This window comes from Danaus plexippus, chromosome 4, assembly GCF_018135715.1.
Source record: "Danaus plexippus chromosome 4, MEX_DaPlex, whole genome shotgun sequence".
In the NCBI taxonomy this organism is placed as follows: Eukaryota; Metazoa; Arthropoda; class Insecta; order Lepidoptera; family Nymphalidae; genus Danaus; species Danaus plexippus.
In genome coordinates, this window is record NC_083538.1 from 8,418,913 (window position 1) to 8,433,375 (window position 14,463).

Sequence of the window (14,463 nt, forward strand, 5' to 3'; positions counted from 1 at the left end):
ATAAAAGCAAAATCTACCCTGGATTCATAGTTATGAAAATCCCGCAGTTGCCGTCCAGCTTGATGTCCGCTCCTTCGAACACGAACCGCTTCATGTTCAAGGAGAGCGCCAGCAGTACGGCCAGGATCTGCTGGGCCACCACAGACAACACCTCGATGTTTATACGATTGAACTCGTCGAAGCAGCCCCAGCAGCCAGACTGAGCTATGCCTGCATGTGCAGTGTTTTGGATATAGGGTAAAGAATAAAAAATTTTTACATCGACCATATTATTCAAATATTGCATTTCCTAAGCTTTTCCATAAAAGATCGTTGAAGAGTTCATTGGCCTTATGCAGACGGTTCGTCATAAGGAATATTTATTTAACCCTTTAATCTGACGATCCAATAATCGAGTTGAACCTGCAAAACACTTCGCCATGGACTTGTAGTCTAGCCCATCCGAACAATTAGTGACCACGACCCATCTAGCCAGCGCTCTGCCGAGGTCCTTGGTGGTTTCAGTCTTTCCCGTCCCCGCAGGCCCCTGAGGACTGCCGCCACGGAATAGATTCAGGGCTGTGGTGAGCGTTATATAGCATCTATGGAAGAAAAGGTTTGAGGATAAGGGTGCTCTTGAAACCAACGATTTCACGTCATTACAAATGTACGGCTATCGACGGAGTACCTGTCTGTGAGCGGGGTGATGACAAGTCGACCAGAATTACCGATATACTCGTAAGTGTATATGGAGTTCGTGTTCGTTTGACGAATGTAGCAATCCTCCCGCTCGCGGTCCCAGTAGAACTTGAGCTGCGAGAACCACTCGAATGTACTCACAGTCATGCAACCTGAAATATAGTTTGGGATGTCGTTTTACTTAAATTACTAATGTTACATTAATATCTGTCATAAAAAAATCTTTCTTCCTTTTAAAGAGCTTAGGATATAATTTTCATAATGATCATCTAGAAGCTATTAGATATTTTCTATCCAACAACAGCAAAAATATGTTGAGAATCCTAACGCTAATGTAGGTACAAGGAATCCTGACAACATTCATAAGATCAAAATATAGAAATCATAATGAGATCTGAGACTTTCGCGAGTATTCATTTAAATTAAACTAATATTTTTCCGATTACTACGCGTATTTTATTATTTTAAAAACTACATAATCCCGACGTTTCATGTCACATACATCTCGTCTGCCCGTGATCACGGTTGCTGCAAAGTAACCGAAACGTAATAATAAAATACGCGTAGTAAACAGAAAAATATTCGTTTCATTTAAGAAATCATATTAAATTCAAAAAACATGAAATAAAACCAAAAAGATATAATAATATTCAGTCATTTATATGTTCATTATTGTACATTTACGGTCCCAACTAACCCATCTTGTACATTCTGTCCACAGTGTCTCTCGAATGTATTTCAATAACACACAGGGCGTTCACTTTGCAGCGCAGTATTTTAGAGATTTCTTTCCTGGACATGTTCTGCAGCGTCGTCAGGATCAGATTTTGCTTCTTCCTCAGCTTTTTTAATGGTTTCTTCTCTTTCATTATTTCGCAGCGACAGAGCGTTCTTGTGCAGTCGGAAGTCCATTGAATCTTAATATTTAGATTTAACATAAAAAATTGTATAAAGACTCGCAAATATTATTTTTTAATAGCGGATACAATTACCAAAAACGTTACGCAAGAATGTTAATGTAAACATTGACTAAGCTCTAGATTTCAATGCCTTAATACCTTGCTGCAAGTGATGCCAAGTTGTCCCGGCCAATCGTTGATCCACTGTTCGCGCTGATAGCGACACTTCCTTAGAGCAGCACGAGTCAGAATCAGTTGCTGATAAAAACAAAATATTCTCAACCACTACCACATGAGTACACTTAGAGTAAGCAATAAATTTGATAGTTATATCTGTAGAATATATTTGGTAAAAATCTTATCTGTGAAATTTTATTGTACCTCTCTAAGTACAACCCTCATGGTGTGTTCCAAACCCAATAGCCAGACCTCTGCGGGACCATCCAATACCAGATTGTATTTCCACTCTATGCATTCACCATCTTCGGACATCATGGCTTTTGCCACCGGCAGACCAAGAGCATTCTGATTTTAAAATACCAAAGGTAAGATATTTACAAAAAAAATGTCTATCTCATAAACAATTAAAATAGTATTTGCACTAGAAATAAAACAATTATATGTTGTATAACCTTTTATTAATTTCTTATCATAATAAAAACAGTTGTAAAATTACATTTATTAAATATATTATTAACTTATAATGATCCATAGCTTATTAAAAAAACAAGCTATGTATGGACTCTCCTCTCACGGTACAACTTAATCTCACAATGACTTAAAAAGCTCGATAACTTCAATCATTATTTCTTCCATAGATTTTCTCAGTAAGTGTGAGTAAGGACTTATAAATTGCTTTCTTATCTTGTTCCGAGCGACAGGATAAAACCATGTGCAAGTAGTCATTTAGTAGCGACTGGGATTTTGCACTCGGATGATTCATGAGGAGAATTGTAAGAGCCTGTAGGTAAAAAATATGATATAGATAGGTTCTCATACTGTTAATTTACTTTTACTGTCTTTAGAAAATTTTATTATTCATAAATGCAAGCTTTTATAGCTGAGGCATAACATCCAGTGGAATTAGCAATTAAAACATTTCAATCATTATCATTATTGAGGTGGAAGAGCCTAGCTGTAGTCATGTTACTACAGCCCAACATGGGCTGGCTAGACCGGGGAAGTACCACCCTCTCACAGAAGATCGGCATCAGTGTAAAGTTGTCTTTAATGGCTGCATTTCGTCTGATGAGTGAGAGAGCCGGTTACCCTTTCCCTTTTCCCACCCTTTCTCACCACTATCAGGTAGGCTGTCTGCTTGTTTGCCCACTTAAGCATAAAAAAATGAAAATTGTTAAACATACCCTTATATAAATAGGATATTCATCAGCTTTTTCGGTGGCATGTTCCCATATTGGGGATTTCTTCAATAGATACAAAAGTTGGTTCCAATTATGTGAGTAAATTGCTCGCCTCAAAGCCATTTGGTACGCATTCCTCCAGTTTTTTCTTCGTAAGTCCGTTTCATATAAACTTTTGCAAGTTTGTAAGTCCACAAGGTTCCTTTTACATCTTTTATCTCTAGCTCTGAATGGAGTTTCCATCAAATCTAAAACCTTCTTCTGCAATAATAGTCATTTACTGGTAAGACATCCCCAATTAAGAGGCATTCCAAAGATATTAATATTTTTATTTGAATACACATTTACTTTTTAAACATTCATAAAAAGTAACTCACCAAACTGCTCTTTGGGACGAAATGACAATTTATTATGTTCTCTTCAGACATTTTTTAAAGTGATCTTTTTTTATATTTTCACCTAATTTTTAATTCACGACATACAAGTATTCTATACTCTTGTTTATCATAATTCATGCACCGCGTTTTGTAAAACTTTTGACATAATATAAGAATTAAGAAATTTCAAATTTGACAAAGACGACACTATTATTGTTGCCATAATAATTATACAACATTCATAATTTATTAGAACTTGTCGTTTTAATGCTTTACTATTTATTCAGTTTTAATGCAGATTATACCGATTAATTACTTAAATTCTAAAAAACAAAAATCATAAGGGCGCTTACCTTGTCAATTCTAATTTTATTGACATTATCAAAAAGCTTCTTCAAATGGACTTGAATTAATTGTGGCTTTTTTGAATTTCCTAATATCTCGAGCAGATCATCATTTGAAATAAAATAAAATCTTGGGAAAAGCTGTCTCTTGGTTTCGAGATACTTTTCAAGAGCTCTTAGAATACCATCTAGATTATCAACCATAAGATTGAGCTTATTAAACAAATATGGTGCCGGCTTGTAGAGACATGCTTCAATAGCATTTTTTCCGGCGTACATGCTATTAACAAAAATATTTTATGAACATTTTAACCATTTTGCAATTAAAATATATACATATGTATATATTACAAACAATATGGGACAAGAGATGTATTTTAATAAAAATATACAAACTTGCTAGTTATTTCTGTCCAGTCAGCTGTTAGCGCATCAAATATAAGAACCTCATTCGGTAGTTGTTTTCTAATGTCTTCTCCACTAAATATACTCTCGAGATATAAATAACGACGCTGAACTTGTAAAGCAATCTAAGAGACCAATAAAAAAATCAAAAAACACTAATTATTTTGTAATGCTTCGCCTATATCTTATAATTATACCTCTATACATTCCGCCAGATATCCCAAAGATTTCTCCCAATAATCAACTTCTTTTATAAAAGGTTCCACATACTTTGTTGATTTCATAGAAGATAACTGAACTTGATGGTCTTCCAAAAACTAATTTGACAAAGAAAAATATATATAGTATTTCATCGAGATGAAACCTCTTAGCATTCCATGAATTCACCCTGTGGGTGGCGGGTCCGTCCCGTCGCAGAGAGAGGAACTTCAACATTGCCTGGGACTTGCGACCCAGGTGTAGGTTTAAGGGGCCCCTATCTAACGCGCGTTAAACGCTCACTTCCACCGTCCAAGCTCCTCTCTCCACCTAATGCTTGACTATCATTTAGGTATATACCTGCATAACATCTTCTACATTTTTTATTCTATACATTTCACCCCTATGATGTTGCATTTCGTAGGTGGTAGCTTTCCAAATCTCGCGAATAGTTTTAAGACCATTCTCAATATTCAATTCCATCGTCGCAGCGTTAGATATTTCTGCGATATCTTCAGCGTACGCTTGGAAATTGAGTCTCATTATCAATTCGAGTTTGAAATCTTCAGAGTTTTGATCAAATTCTCTATAATTTTTTTAGGTATATCAATAGAAACGAACTTAACAAGGAAAATTTTGTTTTATTTTATCTATATAAATTTTACATTGTTAAAATAAAGGGAACAAAATAAAATCATTAATTACTATGAGTACTGTAAGTAACTTGTAATGTGTAACTTACACTCCCATGAGAGTTTTTATTCTATCCCAATGTCTCTCCCTCATACAAGGGTTTTTGAGATCATTAATCAATGGCAACGTGCGTCGAAATGCATCAACCTTGACCCTAGTGGTATCAATGATATCCCAACCCTTGTCTTTCAGCTGGCGTGAGAGGCGATTAAAGTTTCTATAAAATATTAGATATATATTACAATGCTTGCAATAATATTGAGGAGTTAACAAAATTTTGCTCTCGACTTAACCTGAAGAGGAACATGACGTTGTCTTCCATTTCGTCTGTCTCCATTTCCCAAAATGTCTGTGTTTTATATTTCTCCCAAGACTCTTCCCATTGGAACACCAGTCCCCAAACTTCCTCCAATTTTTCCAATTCCTTTTCCATCTTTTGTAAGTCGAGATTGACCGGCGTCCTATAATCACGGATTTCAAAATTTGTTATTACTTCAATAAACGGAATAAATTGAAAACTGTTCATCACATCCAACAGAAATATATGTTCCAAATATAACTCTTGTTTGTAGGATAATTAAGTAAACACACTAATGACAAGTACAATTACAAGATGATTCTCTAACTAATTGTAATGAATGCTGTATAGTCGCTAGTGAACGTTTATGCATGTGAATTACGTCAAATTAAAAACTGCAAGTCCATCTCTGATCTGTTGTTCCTGAGCTCTGAGTGCATTGAGGTGGTCTCTATAAGCCTTGAGTTGGGACAGTGCATCTTTGCCAGTTATATCGGAACTGCAGGGAGCAGTTTTGTAAAAATCTTCGCAAAAATCTTTAGCCGCCTCTTTGAATTCCTTAATTAGCGAAAGACATACAAAGTAGGACGGTAAAATTCACTTGGAAAGCAAAATTACAATATATTGTTTGGATAGATTGCTAACCTCAGCTTGTACAAGTAGTTCAGTTTTAAACTTATCCTTATTTAACTCCAATGCTTTTTTGGCCTCTTCCAAAAGTGTCAAATATTCAGACCACATCACGGGAATATTATCATGTCGAGCGGTCATATCTGAACTGAGTTCAACCTCAAATTTAGCTAAAACAAAACTAAATGAGCACCATTATTTAAAATAAGACAAATTTCTTTCAAAAATTATTTCTCCCGACCTAAAGTCGTCATTTTCTCGGTTATCGGTGGAAAAGTTTTCTCAATCGTCGGAATCTCTGACACCAAACGTTCATACGTAGCCATGGCCGAAGCCAACTCTTTCAAATCCGTCGGCATCTGGATAATGAGCAGGACATCGACGATAATTTGAAAAACCAAAACAAAATTAATTGAAAATAATATAACGACAGCTCACAGTCATGGCTTCAGTGCTGCTTTGCTCGGTGTAATTATAAACGACGTCAATATCTGTTTCCGTTATTTTCCTGAGCAATTCTCCCAATTTAGTTTGCCAAACAAGACAGTGAGCAATGATTGATTTTTTAAGTTCACTAGAGTTAAGTGTTACGAAATGTATCTAAAAAGAGAACGTACACAGTTGAAAAAAAATCACTTTTTTTGTATTGTGTATTAATAACAGACCTGGTTGGTAGTTTCCTGTATTTGAACGGCGTTGGCCAGGTCACTGTAGTTAATGATCAAGGCGTCGAACTCAGCCGCCGTGTGCTTTTCGTTACGATATTTAATCATGAATTCGTCTTTGTTTATTTTCCATATATGAGAGTAAGGATCCCACATGCGTATGTGATCGTTTATTAAAGAAATATTGTACTCGATTTCTAAAACCAATTCATATTCTAATAATGAAGTCAAATAAAAATTGAGGGTTTATGAAATAAAAAAAAATACCAGCGTCTATCAGTGACTGTAGTTTGTTGCTGTCTGCGTCTGTCAGTATAACTTCTTTAAACTTCTTGAGACCACCAGCCGGCAGACCAAACTTTTCATACAATCTTGGAACTGTTCCAATGAGATGGATAATTTCCTCAAGGACGGTTGTAAACGTGTCAATGAGTTCGTCGCGACTGGGTATATACACTATCGTATTGATACTAGACAGATACAGGTTCATTTTAATCAAAGGTGAAGGTGCCATTGTACCTGTCAAACAATATTATTTCTTCATATCCTGTTTCTATACAAAAAATAATGCTGGTTTATGTACTTATATAACTCTTATGTGTCTCGTTTGTGTGTTTTATTCGAGGTGATCTTTGGTAAAGCTTTAGGTTGACTTTAATTAAAATGCTTTTATTAATAAATAATTTAAACAAAAAAGGATCGTAAAAATGTAATATCTTTGAATGTCATGCCCAATTAAGGTAGAAATTAGCTAGCAACCTTAAACATCACACATCAAGTAAGAATAAAGTTGGTTCTACCAAGCTATGGCAATATCCGGTTACAAAAGTGACATTACCATCTCCGTGAACTGCCTTGTACATATTTTGCATAGTGGCCTTTATCGCTAAACGGAGGGCATCCTCCAATAATCTATCCCATCTCTTAACGTATTTAACCCAATGCCCGGCCATCTACAAACGAGGAAAATATAATTTAAATAGTTTTATTTAATAATCAAGTCTTTCATCAAAACATATACTTCTATACTTCTCAATTGGTTAGTCTAATAAAACTCTTTTCTTTGTTCAATAGAGACACAGAAAAGAAATACAAACAATAAACAAATTGTAAAATACAGAGATTTAGTAGTTTTTTTAATAGTATTTCGTCACCTGTGTTATGTATGCTTCGAATCCTTCATAAACTATAATCACGTAAGTTATAATTTCTTTATACATATCCAATATGCGAGCAGCAGCTACTTCTTGCATATTTCTTATTGTTTTGCGCAAAAAACTTATCTCAAATACATTGTAGATATCAAATTCAATAAGGGGTGTGTCGCAGATCTTTTCCATTATTTTTACTAAATTTATATTGCAGTTTTTATAAGTGGTGAGGAAGTCTTGTAGCTGGAAAAAAATGAAGTTACAAAAAAATTCAACTCATCAATCCTTAAAGTATTAGAACAGTTTTATAAATTACATACTTCGCCGATTTGAGTTACACAATCAGCTATATAAGCATCAGACATTGTGGATGTCCATGTTAGTTTAGTGATACCAGGTTGAACTTTTTTCTCGCATGCCTACCAAGTTAAATACAGTATTAGTACAAACTTCATTTTGCTTCAACAGTGATTTGCATTTTCTTTTATTATAATTTCGCCCAAAGAGCTTACGAAAACCTCATATAAAAGCCTTCGCCAAAAATAAACTTTTGCTTAAAGATAGGTATACTTATACATGTGGAAGTGAACTTTGCAGGTGAGTATTATAAGTCTGAATTTCATTTTTAAAGATTTAATACATATATTTTATAAGCAGGTAGCGAAATGAACTCAATTTTCAAGCTAAAAAGAAGCTGTTCTCTAATATTCATAAACTTTGGTATGAATTTCTTTTAAATGGACAGTGACTTATGGATGGTCTTTTGTATAAATAAATATAAATTTGAAATTAATTTCACGGCCTGCATACGTTACTCAAGTCACCTGCGCGAATACATGTTGTTTGCTTAAAAAATATATATATCATACAGCATGCTTTAAAGTAGAGATATCTAATAATACGAAATATTTAAGCTAGTAATTATTCATTGTACAAAAATTATTTAAAGTCAGTCACTAGAGACAGCTGTTAAAAATAATTTAAAAATTTTGACATTTGTCTATCACGTAAACGTCAATTTGAAATCCTGCGCTAACTTGTTTTGACTTCTGAAAAGATTAAACTAATGAAATGAAAAGAAATGAAAGAAATAATGAACTTAGCAGACCCGGAATTGGAGCTCATAGACCCGACACCCAATGTTCATATGCTGTTTATACAATTCGACAAAATATTCTTTTATACGAAACTTGCAAGCAGAGCTGTGGTGCGATGGAGTAAAAGAATGTATTCTTGTGCTGGGATATGTTCGTACGTATTATTAGGCCAAACCGTTTGACAAAATATATAAGTGCACAAATACCATATGGCTAGCATTATCTATTTGCAATGAAACGAAAATGCTTATATTTTATGAGTAGGTATTACAGAATGTTTCAAATGCTTATCTAAATTTTATTAGGTATATCACTCTTCAGGTATGATAGGGGAGGACTCTGTGATATAGCTCTCAGTGAACCCCTGCTGAAGTTGAGGCCTCGCAAGGATCTAATTGAGACACTTCTGCATGAAATGATTCATGCATACCTGTTCGTCACATGTCAGGATCAGGACAGAGATGGTCACGGACCCAATTTTAAGTCACACATGTATAGAATCAACAGTGCAGCCGGCCTCAACATCAGTATCTATCATGATTTTCATGATGAGGTAAATTTTTTTTAAAGTTATTTGGACTCATTTTATATTTACCTTTTTATACAATTAAATAAAAAAAATCTTTACATAATTCTTATTAAATATTTTAAACATACTGTATGGGTTTGTAAATCTTATTTGTAGGTGAAACTTTACCAAACGCACTGGTGGAGATGTGATGGTCCATGTCAATCAAGGAAACCACACTTTGGTATTGTCCGTAGAACTAACAACAGAGCTCCAGGACCTTCAGATTACTGGTGGAACGATCATTTGAGAAAATGCGGAGGTACCTTCATTAAGATAAAAGAACCGGAAAATCAAGGTAGGAAAAAAGCAGTCCCTAAAGTTAATAAAGGAGATATCACAAAATACATCAACAATAAAGATAAAATAAAGGGTGTCCCAGCTGAAAAATTGACCAAACCAATATTGAAAGATAATAATATGATAAAAAATAATTCAGTAACCAAGAGTAATGGCAGCGGGACAGTTGTTGTTACTAAAAAGAACAATGTGGTGTTTAATCCAAAGCCAAACAAACAAATTGAACTCTTCAGCGGAACAGGGCACACATTGAGCGGGAAGACCACAACACTCCTGGATATTGCCGAAACTGTTAGAAGTATTTGGGCAAATAAAGAGATACCCACCATGGCACCCGATAGAAAAGAAGTTAAAGGTATGGTAGGTAGAAAGAATGAGAATTCTGTATCTGGTAATAAGCATAAAAGTGATAGTTCCAATCAATATTCTCCGCCCATGAAAATCAAGAAAATTGATGATTACTTCAAAAAGAGCGCCAAAAATGTCTTAAAGGATATCTATGGACAAGACTTTGATATAAAAGAAGTTAATGCAAACAAGAGATTGTCTGTGGTGGCAGTTGAAAATGACTTAGTTGATTGTCCTGTTTGCAGTCAAAAAATTGCCAGTAATCAAGTTAACCAACATTTAGACGAGTGCCTTAATAAAGATATAATAGAAAAGATATCCAAAGATAGCATTCAGCCTGTGATATTTAGTGAGATAAGCAATAAAGATGTCGAAAAGTCAAAAATAGAAGTCAGTAAAACAAATGACGTCAAAGAAACTTGTAGACAAATAAATAAAAAGTCAAAGATAAAAAATGAAACGGGTGTACAAATTAAAATGGAACCCGGGACTAGCTGGGACATAAAAGTCGAAGCTGGAACGAGCAAATCACTTAATGAACAGAAATGTCCGTGCTGCGAAAAAAACATAAACAACACTATGGATGAACATCTGGATGAATGTTTAGCTTTCTTGAGTGATCCGACAACAGCGCCCGCCGAGGGTGACACCAGTTTGATAGAAACCATTGAAATTGAAGATGATCTGGATGAATCTCTGACCTTCAACTCCACCGGCACCAAATGCCCTTGTCCCTGCTGTCTCCAAATGATTGAGCAAGCCAATATGAATTCCCATTTAGATTCATGTTTGAGTTGATCCATCACCATTATTATCCTATATTATGATGCTGATCTCCATGTTGTGATAGCATTTTCAATGACATTGTTTCTATCATGTTCGTTATTATCTAATTTGTTATGTTATTCGATTTTTTACTTACATTCCTATAGATATACATATTTAATAAATTATTTTTCTACCAAAACGCAATTTTGTCGTTTTATTTATTAATATTTTCTTCGTTTGTGTTCTAATTAGTTTCATCTTACCAGTGTCAATGGCTTGAACAGCAGCCTTTCCTCTTCTGAAAGGGAATCTAGTATCTTATTGTAGCCCTTCACGACAGCCAGGACACTTTCATAGACATAGAAAACTGTCTTGCTCTTCATATAAACCTGTATCATATATATGTGAGTACAATATCATAAATTATTTTGTATAAATCTTAGTCATCTGCTAACCTGATAAGCGTACAGAGGTATATCTAGACCGAGGTTTTCCCAGTGACTGGCCTCCTTGCAAAGTTCTAAGATATTCCTGAAATACAATTTGTTTTTTACCATAACCTTATACTTAGTTATATGCGATGCAATTAACAATCCTGAAGGATTAGAAAAATATCCGACTAGTAACATAATTATATATATACTTTTCCTTCGACTTGCTTACACGTCAATGTTGCATTCCAGCAATCCAGGGTTTTCCGCGCTCTTACGCATCAACGTTTTATTCAAACCAGCCGAACACTTTTCATCCAAATTGTGCTGTAATTTTAGTGTCCCATAATTTTTACCTTACTGTTCTCAAATCAGATTTTGAATAACCACAAATTAATGCATACAAAGCAATGTATATTAACTATCCAACACCGTTGAATGTATACTCACAGTCCAGGAAATCCACAACTCTCTGATGGCTACATCCATGGCTCCCATTAATCTATTGACATGCATTACCACGTCCTCAGAGTTGCTGCAGGGCATCATCCACACGGACGCGTCGATAAGAACCTGATGAAACACCACTCCACATTCGTTTTTTTGGGACATTAATAAATTCACATGTTTGATTAAATTGTGTGTTGGTACAAATTAGTTATACGCTTCTTTTATTTTCCTGTCGATAGGTAAATAAGTACCTATTTTACAGAGGTCTCTATCAAGAAGTCTGCATATCTCAATTTCTTTTATACTACTTTTTATTATTTTTCCTATTTTTCACGATGAATTTTATACCACTTGTTAAATAAAGAATATGTAACCGCATTGTTAAACAATAAACTGTTTATCATTCATTTCGTCTTTGGATAAAATGGAATAAAAACTTAAATAAAATAGAAAATTCATATCCCAAAAATGTAAAAATAGTATGTCTTTGATTTGATAAAATTGATAACCTTTTTGAGATACGCTAGTCTATTCCTGCGGACTCGAAGCAACGCTGCTCGACCAGCGAAAGACGGAAGGTCTGCGACGTATGTCCCGCGAGACGTCACAGTCTCCTTTTTAGCTTCTTGGACTTCATCACTGAACATTGCCCACACCTGTGGAAATTCGCACGACACAAAGTGCTAATTATAACTTAAATTAACAGCATTACTACATCTAAAATATTAAAATGTTTTGGTTTATTTGTTATTTTTATTGATGATATTTTATTTTCGATATTTTGCTAATCGGATTAAATTTACTTAACTCTGCAGTCTTTCTTTTGAATATGCGTTTCAGATTCTTTCTCTTAGAGTAATTATGTAAGGAGAATAGCGCAATGACAGCCTCCTCGACGTGATTGACACCTTCGAATACAGTTTCCACCAAGTTCTCGATAATTATCTATAAATGTAAATAGTATTTGCAGGCTCTAAAAATATATCTTTATAATGAGTCAAATTCAGCCATAGTAATAATGGACTTACCTCGATATCCTTAATAACCGTTCGAAACTGAAGTATATCATCATACCAGGATGGAGCCTGAACGTCCAGAATAGTGTTGGCAACTGCCTTAACATTATCCAGAGCATCATGAAACATGTGCTCTATCTGGTCGCATTTAGCTTCGAATTGGTCGCCATGGGCTCCCCCAAACATAGGCTTGCTGATAACTTCTAGCTCATCAATTCTAAAAATGAGTTGATTTTATATAAAGCAAGTAAACTATAAACACTTCTTAACGCTCTTTATATTTTATCACCTCACCTAGCAAAAATAATCATACAGTTGCATACATCGAGCATATCGAAACATCTCTGTACGAAAGAGTCGATATAGTTAAATATAGAGCCGGTATCTAACTCCCAAGTCCCAGGGTTTTTTTCGCTATGGGCTTCTGCCATTAGGTCATAAATTTCTCTATATTTCTTACAACAATCAATGCATTTAGTGAATTCCCCCAGTGCCTTCTTAGTTTGTCCATCAAACAATTCATCTAACTTGATATAGTTCTTGCACAGAATAATTATTTGGTTGCTAAGTGCTTTGAAGAGGTTTGTGATGCGCGTTTCAGAGTTGTAGAAAGGCGACTCCATCCAAATAAATCTAAAGAGGTTTATTATAGTGGGAATGTGATTTGAAATTTCGTCCGGATCAACCACGCACTCTAAAATAGCGCACGGTTGTTTTATCACTTGCAAGTATTCGATGTTAGACGTAGCTTCCTTAATTTTTTGCATGATTTCTTCACAAAGAGATTGAAACTGGTGAATAAATGTTGAATGGGTCGTGACTAATATTTTGGTTATATGCTTCACTGCAGGATTTTGCAGTTGATGGGCTAGAGCATTCAGGTTCTCATCTAAAAATATTTAATATATTTAAAAAACTGACATTGACTTACACATATTTGCCAGCTTCTGAGTTCATTTTACTTACGCCTGTATACCCAAAACTCATATTCATCGCTAGGACATAGGAGTTCTTTCTGAGAGGCAACCGACGACTGATCTTCAATGCAAGATTTGATCTGGTGGGTCCAGTAAACTACCACACCTTCCAATCTCTTCACTAACTCTCTATTAGTGCTCGCCTTTTCGAAAGACAGTTGTTGGCCTTCTCGTGGAATGTATAGAACAGTGAGGCCAAGCATTTTATAATACATATCTGTTAGTTTTGCCAAAAATGTATGCAATTGAGAACAAAATTCACTTTTCACACCTATAAATAGAATAATTGTCAGCAAATATTTGAAAAAAAATATTTCTACAACAAAATTCGTTATAACATAATCCTATTAAAAGACTTACTGTCTGGCCATGTGGTAATGGCAAAAAAATACGGAGCGTACATCAGTTCCAATATTTGTATCAAATTTGCCTCAACAGAGTCCACGAAAGTGCCAAACACAATATCGTCATGAAATGTCTCAGCTTTAAACACATAGTCCGGTTGTCGCAAAAAATACGTCAAATCGTAGACAGGAGACATTGGTACATCACTAGAGGCTTTAAGTTTATCGGCTTTAAAATAAACACAAAGAATTAATGCTTTCGGTTCAGTCAGCCATTCCTCAATGCCTTTCTTCGCCTCGTCGTTCCAGTCTTCGTCTCTTAGGTCATACAAGGTAGTCATTTTCATAATGTAGGTAATCAGCTTTTGCAGCTCATCGGGCTCGTAGACAGGTTTCACGGGCTGCTCAGCTAATTCTCGTTCAAGTTGTGCTTGTCGCTCCCGCTCTTAAATACGTAAAACAAAA

At 35.0% G+C, this 14,463-nt stretch overlaps 3 protein-coding genes across 3 annotated transcripts in view; 1 reads left to right on the forward strand and 2 right to left on the reverse strand.

Annotated features, from left to right (window-relative positions):
• Window positions 1–14,463, reverse strand: part of LOC116768452 (dynein axonemal heavy chain 2) — a 36,438-nt gene that overhangs the window by 21,441 nt on the left and 534 nt on the right. Inside the window, exons 2-32 of the mRNA XM_061524070.1 lie at window positions 14,015–14,443; window positions 13,644–13,925; window positions 12,972–13,566; window positions 12,690–12,894; window positions 12,471–12,606; window positions 12,171–12,319; window positions 11,662–11,784; window positions 11,444–11,538; window positions 11,236–11,311; window positions 11,044–11,169; window positions 8,020–8,118; window positions 7,703–7,942; window positions 7,387–7,501; window positions 6,816–7,067; window positions 6,549–6,745; window positions 6,322–6,483; window positions 6,125–6,242; window positions 5,899–6,053; window positions 5,636–5,811; window positions 5,249–5,416; window positions 5,005–5,172; window positions 4,623–4,848; window positions 4,262–4,381; window positions 4,056–4,189; window positions 3,669–3,939; window positions 1,959–2,102; window positions 1,737–1,835; window positions 1,376–1,595; window positions 668–830; window positions 403–581; window positions 18–210 (exon numbers count right to left, since the gene is read on the reverse strand). Of these exons, the coding sequence (XP_061380054.1) occupies window positions 18–210; window positions 403–581; window positions 668–830; window positions 1,376–1,595; window positions 1,737–1,835; window positions 1,959–2,102; window positions 3,669–3,939; window positions 4,056–4,189; window positions 4,262–4,381; window positions 4,623–4,848; window positions 5,005–5,172; window positions 5,249–5,416; window positions 5,636–5,811; window positions 5,899–6,053; window positions 6,125–6,242; window positions 6,322–6,483; window positions 6,549–6,745; window positions 6,816–7,067; window positions 7,387–7,501; window positions 7,703–7,942; window positions 8,020–8,118; window positions 11,044–11,169; window positions 11,236–11,311; window positions 11,444–11,538; window positions 11,662–11,784; window positions 12,171–12,319; window positions 12,471–12,606; window positions 12,690–12,894; window positions 12,972–13,566; window positions 13,644–13,925; window positions 14,015–14,443 (5,815 nt within the window). The remainder of the gene's footprint in view (window positions 1–17; window positions 211–402; window positions 582–667; window positions 831–1,375; window positions 1,596–1,736; window positions 1,836–1,958; window positions 2,103–3,668; window positions 3,940–4,055; window positions 4,190–4,261; window positions 4,382–4,622; window positions 4,849–5,004; window positions 5,173–5,248; window positions 5,417–5,635; window positions 5,812–5,898; window positions 6,054–6,124; window positions 6,243–6,321; window positions 6,484–6,548; window positions 6,746–6,815; window positions 7,068–7,386; window positions 7,502–7,702; window positions 7,943–8,019; window positions 8,119–11,043; window positions 11,170–11,235; window positions 11,312–11,443; window positions 11,539–11,661; window positions 11,785–12,170; window positions 12,320–12,470; window positions 12,607–12,689; window positions 12,895–12,971; window positions 13,567–13,643; window positions 13,926–14,014; window positions 14,444–14,463) is intronic.
• LOC116768393 (uncharacterized) lies at window positions 2,207–3,497 on the reverse strand. The gene is made up of 3 exons (XM_032659102.2): window positions 3,316–3,497; window positions 2,942–3,199; window positions 2,207–2,538 (listed from the first exon to the last, which is right to left on the reverse strand). Exons 1-3 carry the CDS (start codon window positions 3,364–3,366, stop codon window positions 2,374–2,376), a joined length of 474 nt encoding a protein of 157 aa, XP_032514993.2. The 5' UTR covers window positions 3,367–3,497; the 3' UTR covers window positions 2,207–2,373.
• LOC116768391 (DNA-dependent metalloprotease dvc-1) lies at window positions 8,712–10,984 on the forward strand. The gene is made up of 3 exons (XM_032659100.2): window positions 8,712–8,950; window positions 9,118–9,349; window positions 9,482–10,984. Exons 1-3 carry the CDS (start codon window positions 8,781–8,783, stop codon window positions 10,808–10,810), a joined length of 1,731 nt encoding a protein of 576 aa, XP_032514991.2. The 5' UTR covers window positions 8,712–8,780; the 3' UTR covers window positions 10,811–10,984.